At 43.5% G+C, this 11,419-nt stretch overlaps 2 protein-coding genes across 2 annotated transcripts in view; one reads left to right on the forward strand and one right to left on the reverse strand.

The window, feature by feature from the left end:
- The window catches only part of Cct6b (chaperonin containing TCP1 subunit 6B), a 36,589-nt gene extending 27,795 nt beyond the window's left edge, over window positions 1–8,794 (reverse strand). Inside the window, exons 1-3 of the mRNA XM_051158125.1 lie at window positions 8,515–8,794; window positions 6,095–6,158; window positions 2,839–2,973 (exon numbers count right to left, since the gene is read on the reverse strand). Of these exons, the coding sequence (XP_051014082.1) occupies window positions 2,839–2,973; window positions 6,095–6,158; window positions 8,515–8,651 (336 nt within the window). The 5' untranslated portion in view covers window positions 8,652–8,794. The remainder of the gene's footprint in view (window positions 1–2,838; window positions 2,974–6,094; window positions 6,159–8,514) is intronic.
- Window positions 8,795–8,803: 9 nt separating this feature from the next.
- On the forward strand, window positions 8,804–10,179 carry Znf830 (zinc finger protein 830). Its single transcript, XM_051158123.1, is given in 3 exon segments — window positions 8,804–9,412; window positions 9,415–9,696; window positions 9,698–10,179. Coding segments are annotated over 3 exon segments (1,116 nt in total). The 3' UTR covers window positions 9,923–10,179.
- Window positions 10,180–11,419: the final 1,240 nt, after the last annotated feature.

The raw sequence follows: 11,419 nt of genomic DNA on the forward strand, positions 1-11,419 counted from the left end.
TCAAAAGTTACAACTACGTCTAGGCACAAAATATTTCTTTCAGCACAGACAGCAGGGGAGCACTGACTTTGAGAAGAGTGCATCACAGTCATGTGTCAAGATAGTCATCTCATACCCCCACCATTCAGAACACGACAGAACTTCTACTGTAATCTTGCCAAAAATTAATAACCTGAGGCTAGTCATGAGGAAACAAACATAACTAGACTCAGGTGAGGGCCTTTCTACAAAATAAGTGGCCTATGCAACTTAAAAGTAGCAATGGCAGTCAGGTGTGATTGCACGAACCCTTAGTCCCAGAACATAAGAGGTAGAGGCAAGCAGATCTCTGTGAGTTCAAGGCCAATCTGGTCTACAAATTGAGTTCTAGGACAGTCAGGGCTATGTGAAGAGATCCTGTCTCAAAAAAAAAAAAAAAAAAAAAAAAAAGTAGCAATGTCAGGACTGGAGAGATGGCTCAGCAGTTAAGAGAGCACTTTTTGTTCTTGTAGACAACCTGGGTTCAGTTCCCAGAATCCTCATAGTCATCTATAACTCCAGTGCCAGGGGATCTAATGTCTTCATCTGGATTCCAGGGGACCAGGCACACACATTGTTATCATACATATGTGCAGGTAAAACATGCACATAGATAAAATAAAAATAAATGAATCTAAAATAGCTTGTGTAGTGGATATAAACATGTTTTTGTTTTGATCCCGAGTGTGGGATGGGGAACAGACTTGTGAGAGAACAGGTGATGTTTATCTACTAGAAGACAAACCACCTTCTGCAGGGGCTTGGTTTTTCCCAGCTGAAACATATCTCAGTACAGACTCTGAGAGAAGATACATATATGAGCCCAAAACAGGAGGCAGGGCTTATTGGGTCTTGGTATTGTTTGGCTGGTCATCGCTCCACTTCAACACACTCCTAGAGAGACTCACTCCAGAGAAAACTTCGGGGCTCTGGGTTCCGGCTGCTGTTCCAGGTTCCAGCAGCAACTTTGGTTGAATTGATGGTCTGCTGAAATCCTGCCTACCATGCCTGGAGAATCGCTCCCAGGAACTGAGTCCAAAAAGGTCTACTTCTCCTGTTCCCATTAACCTCTTTTCTCTCCTATCTAGGGTAGGTGGGTTGGAAGGGAGGTGTAAGCATTAAAGAACCCCAATAAAGTAGGTTTGGAAAAAGGTCAAAGCCTACAGGTGGTGCCCGATGTGCTTTGGGCATCATGGGTAACTTAACTTCTAATGTTGCAGAAGGAGACACAGGCTTTGAAGACAGAGACGTGCTGTTCCAGGGTGTCAGCAAAATCGCAGCTGCTGTTGCAGAGTCCTTTCCTGCTTTATACCCAGAGGGAATTTTTTGTTTTTTCTTTGTCTTTTTACTGTATTACATTTTTAAAAAGATTGAAGGAAAGACCAATAAAATATGAAAGCCTGAATGGTCAGTAAATTCTATCATTTAGGGAAGGGTTGCAGAGTTGGCGGTATAGCTAGAGAATTTGTGGATAGAGGTTTACTTTGAAATAAATCTGCAGACTGGGTTACGGTACACTCTGTGAGCTGTTGATGTTAAGATTAACGCGTGTGCGCACGTGTGCACAAACACACACACACACACACACACACAGGGTAACTATATATGAGAATTCAGTGATTCTAAAAATTCTACACTAAGAGCTGGGAGAACATGGCTATACTCCAGCACGTAGGAGACAGAGGCAAGAAGGTGGTGAGTTAGAAGTCATCCAATCTACACAGCAAGTTTGAGACCAGACTGAGTTTCATAGTGAAACATTGTCTAAAAACAAAAACAAAAGAAGAGGGAGTTGGGGAGGGGAAAACAAAGTCACACTGAAATATTAGGACACATTTGCAACATCCTCTCACCAATTCAGAAAATTTTAGATGCCTTATATTAATTACATGTTTCACAGAGAACAGAGGTTCACTCAGAAACCCGATGATCCTTTGCATCTTTTCTCAAAAACAAATTTTTTGAGACAGTACCTCATTATGAGCCCAAGCTGCCCTCAAACTTGCAACCTCTCTGCCTCAGCCTCCTGAGTTCTAGAATTAGACATGTACCACCATGCCCGACTTGCAAGATTAAAAGTTTTCAGATACTTCTGAGATAAAGGACACAATGCAGGAGTAGATCAGTTCCCTAGGATGAGTGAAGTCCTAGGTCTTTGAAACCGTCATCAAAAGCAGCAGCAGCATGGTTATTCCCTTTTGGGACCATTTACCTGTACTCTCTTTTCTATGCTTATGCTTTGCAGACATAGTCTCTGAGTAAGGGGGAAACTTAAATAATCGTTGAAAAAAATCATATGTGATGTTGAGGAAAGAATACAATTGAACAAAGGCACAGACACAGAAATGTGAATGTTGACTTCATACTGGTTACATTCTCTTTTGTAAGCACAACTCATGGATACATGGGATTTTTAATTTTCTTAACTTTTCTATATATTGTTAAATATTTTATATTTTTAAAGCATATATTTGTAATTAAAGCCATAACTTTGGCAAACAATAAAAATCAGTTTCCATTTATAACTACCTAAGATTATCTTAATTAAAATTAGTTCCCTTTTTTGTTTTTTGTTTTTACCTTTGAGACAGGGTTTCTCTGTGTAGCCTTGGCTGTCCTGACTCAATTTGTAGACCAGGCTGGCCTTGAACTCACAGAGATCCACCTGCCTCTGCCTCCCTGAGTGCTAGGATTACAGGTATGCACCACCAGGCCTGGCTGTTTAAAATTAGTTCTTATTCTCTAAATTAAACTTAACAAAAAAACTTGCTTTGAAATAGTGTGAAATTAAGAGGGAGGGAGAGAGAGAAATTTTAATACCTCAGAAATGTAAAGATCAGCTTGCTTTAGCAACTCTCCAATAATCAGGACATTCGAAGTGGTGCCATCCCCTGTGACATGGTCCTGGGCTGCCGCCACTTTTGCTATGATGGACGCTGTTGGGTGTTGAATTTGCTGGAAAAGGTAAACACCAGATTTCAAAAGGGAGACTGTGATAAAGACAGCCACTAATCCCAAGATAACCCAAGGGTCAACAGGACAATGAGGAAACAAACGTCATGCTGCACAGTCACGAGCTTTACATTACCAATGTTTAGTAAATGTCAAACCCAAAGTTTTAAAGTGGAGAATTAATGAGGTTTGAACATTTTATGAAAATCTCTACTTCAAAACGCAATGACATTTCCAGGAAGAGATTAGCCCTTCAATCTCAAAGATGAATATATTTATGATAACTACAAAGGACTTCTTCTTTTTCATGATTACAAAGACTATAATAAAGTACTCTGAAAAGATGTTATTAATTTGTAAGTATCCCTAAGATATTAGACTCTATAAACATTTGAAAATAGCCCAAAATCATTTTCGTTGAGATTTACTCCAACAACCGTATCTGCAGTATTTAGCTGACAGCCTCAAAAGTACAAATTGTGGCCAGGTGGTGTTGGAGCACACCTTTAATCAAAAAACAAAAACAAAAAAAAAGTTGTTGGGCTAGAGAGCTAGCTTAGGCATGAACAGTGTTATTCTGAGGCTGGAGAGATGACTCAGAGGTTAAGAGCACTGACTGACTGCTCTTCCAGAGGTCCTGAGTTCAATTTCCAGAAACCACATGGTGGCTCACAACTATCTGTAATGAGATCTGGTGCCCTCTCTGTCCTGAAGGTGTACATACAGATAGAGCACTGTATACATAATAAATAAATAAATCTTAAGAAAAAAAAAAAAAGATTATGTTCTGTGTTCTGGGGCTGGGCAGTGGTTGGTGCATGCCTTTAATCCCCGCACTCAGAAGGCAGAGGCAGGTGGATCTCCCTGAGTTGAGGCCAGCCTGGTCTACAAAGAGAGTTCCAGGACAGCCAGGGCTACACAGAGAAACCCAGTCTCAAAAACCAAGAAAGAAAGAAGAAAGAGAAAGAAAGAAAGAGAAAGAAAGAGAAGAAAGAAAGAAAGAGAGAGAAAGAAAGAGAAAGAGAGAGAAAGAAAGAAAGAAAGAAAGAAAGAAAGAGAGAAAGAAAGAAGGAAAGAAAGAAAGAAAGAGAGAGAGAAATGAGCTGGAGAGATGGCTCAGATTAAAAGCACTGTTTGCTCTTCCAGAGGTCCTGAGTTCAATTCCCAGCAACCACTGGTGGCTCATAACCATCTATAATGAGATCCAGTGCCCTCTTCTGGCCTGCAGGTGTACTTGCAGACAGAGCACTACATACATAATAAATTAATTAATTAACTAATTAATTTTTTAAAAAGTGTGTCTGGAGCCAGGCTGTGGAGGTGCACACCTTTATCCCAGCACTTGGGAGCCAAAGGCAGGCGGATCTCTGAGTTCAAAGACTACAGAGTGAGTTCCAGGACAGCCAAAGCTACACAGAGAAACCTTGTCTCAAACAAAGTAAGTTCTGTTCTTCCAGAGTAGTGGAATTTGGTGCCCAACCCCCACAGCAGGTGGCTCATCATTGCCTTAACCAGCTCCAGGGACTCTGACACCCTTTTCTGGCCTCTGCCAGCATCAGCATACATGTGGCATACACTTGTACAGCTAGGCCCTCATATACATAAAATATAAAAATCAATTAATCCTTTCAAATACAAACTGTAAGGTTGAGGGTAAAGCTTAGTGTTGTGGAAGGTTTGGCTTATATGTAAATGTGTTTTTGTTTCAATCCCAGGTGTGGGCAATGGGGCTGCTCCAGTTTATCCACAGCTGCTAACTGCCTCCTGAGAGGGCATGTGGAGCTTGTCGACTAGGAGGGACCACCTCATGTGGGGGTGTGGTCTTATTCAGTCAGGACAAAAGCCAGACCCAAAGAGAGTGTGGAGGCTGCCGGTGCTTCCCCCTGCTGCTCCTGATTGCTGTTGATGTGGTGACAGGAAGAAGTCGGAGATACCCTAAAACAAGGATTGAACTTGCCTCAAGGAACCTGACACCCCTGAACAGCAGGAAGGAGGCAAGGAAAACCTCATCCCCTCTCCCCACTAACCTTCTTTCTCTGCTACATGGTGTTGGGGTGTTGGAAGGGATTGGGGTGCAGAGAAAGAGATTTAAGGAACCCAAAATAAAACTAGTGTTTTAAAACCATGCCAACAACTTAGTGGTAAGAGGACTTGCACTGCATGTGAGGGCCAAATGCTCAATCCCTAGAATTAGGGGGAAAATTATCTTTTTTTACTTTTTTCAAGACAAGGTTTTTCTCTGTAGCCCTGGCTGTCCTGGAACTTGATCTACAGACCAGGTTGGCCTCAAACTTGGAGATCTGCCTGCCTCTGCCCCCCTACCCCCTGAGTACTGGGATTAAAGGTATGCATCACCAAGCCTAGCTAAAATAATGTTTTCTTTCATTTTAAGTACATTAGTGTTTTGGCCTGCGTGTATACTTATGTGACGGTGTTAGATACTCTGGAACTGGAGGTACAGACAGTTGTGAGCTGCCGTGTGAGTTCTGGGAATTGAACTCAGGTCTTCTGGAACAACAAATAGCCAGTGCTCTTAACCACTCCAGCCTGCACACACGCACACACACACACACACACACACACACACACAGTGTTGAAGCTAGAGCCTTGCACATCCTGGGAAAGAGCTCTACCACTGAGTTGCATTCACAGCACATGTGCCATGTTTGTTTATTTGTTTGTTTTTGTTTTTATTTTATTAATTTATTCAGATTACAGCTCAATTGTTATCCCCTCACTTGTATCCTCCCATTCCTCCCTCCCTCCTGCTTTCACCCTATTCCCCTCCCCTAGGTCTATGACCAAGGAGGACCTCCTCCCCCACTATATGGTCCTAGGCTATCAAGTCTCATCTTGGTAGCCTGCTTATTCTTTCTTTGAGTGCTATCAGGCTCCTCACCCAGAGGAGGTGGTCAAATTTGGGGCACCAGAGTTCATGTCAGCCATGTTTTAAGTTACGGCTTATAAGGGTTATCAAAGCCAGGAGCAGCTGGGCATTGTATATATAGTATCTAACACTCAGGAGGCTGGTGGGGGCTGGGGAGTGGGTGGGTGTGGTGGGGATTGTGAGTTTGTGGTCCAGCCAGGGCTACACAGGCAGATCCTATCTCAGAGAAGAACTCACCATCTCATGAAGCAGTACATTGCCGTCTTTGGTGAGTTTGATGTCACCAGCGCCAGAAACCAGCCTGTTAAAAGAACAATGGTATTTATTAATTTATTAATACCACAAGGCAAGAATCAGAGAACACTTCTGATTCTTGCCATTGATGGTCCTAAACAGAGGTGACCGGGCTTGGAAACTCTATCTTGAGCCATGGGGTGATACTGCGGTAAGAACTGCCACTTGCATTTTATGGAATTATTTCTCCCAGATGACCTTACAGTGATCACATTCCAATGGAGCGTTTATTGGTTTACAGAGCAGCTGAAGGGTTGTACACATTGGCGAATGAAACATAAAAAAACGAAGTACAAATTTGCAAATACCCTGTCGGTTCTTATCTTGGGGAATAATGTCATAATTCAGTCACATCATAGTTGTCTCATCCCTTACATTTATTAAATCACCAAGCTTCGTCAATTCCACAATTTAAACATTTTTGGACCTCTTCTCCCCAGTTTCGTTATTATCCTTCCTAGACTGCTTAGACAGCATCTCATCTCCAAATTTATTTTAAATTTATTTATTTATTTATTACTATGTATACAGCGCTCTGCATGCAGGTACACCTGCCTGCCAGAAGAGGGCATCAGATAACATTATAGATGGTTGTGAGCCATCATGTGGTTGATGGGAATTGAACTCAGGACCTCTGGAGGAGCAGTCAATGCCTTTAACCTCTCAGCCATCTCTCCAGCCCCTCGTCTCCAAATTTAAATGAGTTCTCCATGCCTTATTTTTTTCTAAAAGGCAATGTGACTCAGTCTTTTAATCAACAGCCCTTCAATGCCTTTATGGTCTCCACCATCTTCAAGATAAAAATTGTAGCTTTTAAGTAGTTTAGCAATAACATACTTGACCTTCCCCAGACTCTCCTGTTCCATCGACCATCATTAGTTCCTTTAATACATTAGTAATGGCTGTGTCTGATGGATTTACACCACTGGGAAGCCCTGATTCCCTCCACCAACTGCTCAACTCTGATTAAACAGCACCTGTGATTTGAGAGGCTTTTCTTTCAGTCAACAGTAATTGGACCCTTTCCTCTGTAAGAACCGTTTGCATCTATATGTAATTGACATACCTGTCACTACCATGTCACTTTACGAATAGATACTATCTCAAGGGCGGGAGCGATGCCTCAGCAGTTAAAAGCATTTATTGTTTTTGCAGAGAATCTGAGCTTGGTTTTCAGCACCCATATCAGATGATTTACGACTGCCTATAACTCAAGTCCTGGAGATCTGACACCCTCTGACCTCTGGGGGCATCTGCCCACACCTGATGCACATAAACTCAGACGGGTGGACACATGTCAATATAAAATACATCAATCTTTTTAGAAAAGAACAGAAACAACATCTTCCATTTTTCCAGCATCTAGTGCTAAGCAGACTTGATAACTATTAATATTAGTTTCCTCGTTCCTCTTAGGGTGGTCACTTTCCTAAGGGACCTTTTGATCTCCCCACTCTCTTTTCTTCCTATGTAAAAACAAACAATGGGGCTGGAGAGATGGTTCAGCAGGTAGGCACAATGGCTGCTCTCCAGAGTTTAATTCCCAGCAGCCACATGGTAGCTCACAACCATCTGTAATAGAATCCGATGCCCTCTTCTGGTGTGCATGAAGACAGTGTCCTCATCATATATATAAAACAAGGAAATAAATCTAAACAACAACAACTGGGACCGGAGAGATGGCTCAGCAGTTAAGAGCACTGGCTGCTCTTCCAGAGGTCCTGAGTTCAATTCCCAGTAACCACATGGTGTTCCAACCATCTGTAATGGAATCTGATTCCCTCTTCTGGTGTGCATGAAAACAGAGCACTTGTAATACATAAATCTTTAAACAACAATATACAGCGGGGGTAAATAAACGTATGTCCAAATGGGTTAATAAATATGAAGAACTGTAGGTAGAGAGTTGCAAGCACTTGACTAAGTGCTAACAGCTGGAAGATAACGGGACTTGAATTTGAACCTATCTAGCTCCAAAGCCAGTACAACACACCGTTAAAAACAATAGTGTCTACAGCGGGGCTGCAACCCAACTGCTGAGCACACGCACAAGGCTAAGTCCATACCCAAAAGGAAAGGGGTGGAGAGGGCGCCAGAAGCGTTTTCAAGACTCAAGTTTCCAGTGAGCCACAGTATAAAATAGGCTGTTTATGAATCCTAGTGGAATTGGAGGGGTGTCACAGCTTCTGCTGCTGGGGACGCGTTTCTCCTCTGCAAACGAGCTAGAGATTTCTGAGAACGGGAACGAGAGGGAAGAAAACTGGGCATCTTAAGTGCGTCAGCATTGCTCTCAGGTCTTCACACTGACCATCATCAGCCCCGGAGGGCGCCGCGACACCCCGCACACCCTAGCGGCATCTCACATTTTTAGCGCGCCCTTGGGCCCCAAGCTGGGCCGCAGCACATCCTGCAGCCCTCGGGCGGCGGATATGTTCACAGCCAAGGCCTCTTGGCTCCGTGTCACCTCAGCCCGAGGGTTGGCGACTTTGATCGCAGCCATGGTTCAACGGTCCAGCCCGCAACTTGCAGACTCCGAACCCTGGCGCCACGCCCACACTGCTGAGCTCCGGCCAATCGGCGCCATAACAGGAAGTGACGCTATCACGCCTCGCCAGGACGGAAGCCAGATTCGCCAGAGTCCTCGGCGTAAACATGGCGTCCTCCGCCTCTGCTCGGACTCCGGCGGGGAAGCGGGTGGTGAATCAGGAAGAACTGAGGCGGTTGATGAGGGAGAAGCAGCGCCTGAACACCAACCGGAAGAGGATAGAATCGCCGTTCGCCAAGTACAACCGTCTGGGGCAGTTGAGCTGCGCGCTTTGCAACACCCCCGTCAAGAGCGAGCTCCTGTGGCAGACCCATGTTCTGGGGAAGCAGCACCGGGAGAGAGTAGCGGAGCTGAAAGGCGCCAAGGCAACGACCCAGGGCCCGTCGGCCAGTACAGCGCCTCCGTCCACCAAGAGGAGAGCGACGGATGTGGAGAGCCAAGACGCCAAGAGAGCCAAGGCCTCGGTGGGGCCTCAGGTACAGCCCTCTACCTCGGCCTTGTCCGCCAACTTTGAGAAATCGGGAAAGGAGGCTGCTAGGGTGACCCCCAGTAAAGCTTCCGGACTCGGTTTACTCCCTGATTACGAAGATGAGGACGAGGAGGAGGAGGAAGAAGAGGGAGGTGGAGAAGAAGGGAGGGACGGCAGCAAGCATCTTCCTGATGCGCAGGGCAGAGAACATTCGTTTGCCCCTCCAAGGGAGACAACAGAGGCAATATGCTGCCCAACGATCCCTTTAATACAAACCCTCCCAAAGCCCCCTTAGTTCTTCATTCAGGGTCAATTGAGAAAGCAGAAATACACGAAAAGGTGGTGGAAAGGAGAGAGAACACCGCCGAAGCCTTACCAGAAGGATTCTTCGATGACCCTGAGGTAGATGCAAAGGTCCGGAAGGTTGATGCCCCAAAAGATCAGATGGACAAAGAGTGGGACGAGTTTCAGAAGGCCATGAGGCAAGTCAACACCATCTCCGAAGCTATAGTTGCCGAAGAGGATGAGGAGGGGACGCTTGGACCGGCAGATTGGAGAAATCGATGAGCAGATAGAATGTTACCGGCGGGTGGAGAACCTGCGGAATCGCCAGGATGAAATAAAAAACAGACTTAAGGAGGTTCTGACGATAAAAGAACTGCAGAAAAAGGAAGAAGAGAACGTGGACAGTGATGATGAAGGAGAATTACAGGATTTGCTGTCTCAGGACTGGAGGGTAAAAGGGGCTTTGCTGTAAGGTTTTGAAGAGCCAAGCTTTCCATCGGTCTCCACTGCCCTGTAAAAAGTGCTGTGTCCAAATACTGGGGTTACTCTGTCCTTGGGTACCCTGAGTTGTGGGATAAAGTAATGAGCAGTACTACTTTGGGGAAGGTACTGAGGTGCTATTTATTATAAAATGTTTGGGGTAAAACCATTTTTCACATCTTTGAAATTATAACCGCAAGTTGCCAACTTTTTCATATTTACAGGCTTAATGTTGGTTTTCAGCTGTAAAGTCGAAGTTGTACAAAGCTAAGTATATATTTGCATACGTCACTGTTTTGAAGCTTATAAATAGAAGTCAGACCAAAAAGACACATGTTTATATGACGGAGATATATAATCTACCCCACCCACCTTAAACCCCAAGGGTTGGGGCTTTGGGAAAGTTGTTTTTGGAAGGCTATTCATAAACATATATTCTTCATAAAGTAGTGAGTGAGTATTGTTTTCAAAAACATACTTCATGAGACCACTGAGAAAAGCATGCCACAAATGCCCAAGCTTCGTAAGCCGACGTTTCTATTGACAAGACCAGTGGTTGTCAAGTGTAGGTCAGTCTCTTGTGAAGCTTTTAATTGTTCACAGAATGTCAGTCACCTGTGAAGCTTTAGTGCCTGAGCCTTAACCCTAGATTCCATAAATCTAAGTAGGATCCAGACGACAATATATTTTAATGTTTCCAGGTTATTCTAATATATGCCCAAGTTGGAGAGCAACTGCCCTAAGTCCAGAACATATATATATATATATATATATATATATATATATTTTTTTTTTTTTTTTTTTTTTCCCCAGGATTTGTTTTCCTCTAACATGTTCTGTGAATTTGCTGTACCTATCTAATCAGGGCCATGAGTTTGCTTGCTTTTCTTCTTTTTTTTTTTTTTTTTTTTTTTTTTTGAGACAGAGTACCTCTGTGTAACAGAGCCCTGGCCTCTGGACTCACTTTGTGTCCAGGCTGGCCTCGAACTCACAGAGATCCTCCTGCCTCTCCCTCTGCCTTTGCCTCCCAAGTGCTGGGATTAAAGGTGTGCACCACCATGACCAGCTGAGCTGATTTTCAAATGAAGGAAATAATACATTTCATTTCTACCTCATTGAGTCTGAAATTTGATTTTTGTGGTAAATTAGGGTTGTGTTTACAGGTTCTTTCAATGGCAGGAAGATATTTAAGTTGCTAGGAAAGCAATGACAGTGCCTTATGCTAGCTGTTGATAGTTTAAAGTACTCCTCACTTTGGAGGATGAGGTGTTCAAAAAGGAAAATAAATAGCAGTATTTTATATACAACATGTTCAAATCTAATAATAAAAATAATAGCTCAGTATTTTATATACAACATGTTCAAATCTAATAATAAAAATAATAGCTAAGACATACTGTACTAAGCATAGGCCAAACGAGATTCTGAGTATTTTACCTATCTATATTAAGCCATTCTAGTTCATAGTTTATGGGGAAAGCACCAAGAA

Source organism: Acomys russatus, chromosome 16 (assembly GCF_903995435.1).
Source record: "Acomys russatus chromosome 16, mAcoRus1.1, whole genome shotgun sequence".
Classification (NCBI taxonomy): Eukaryota; Metazoa; Chordata; class Mammalia; order Rodentia; family Muridae; genus Acomys; species Acomys russatus.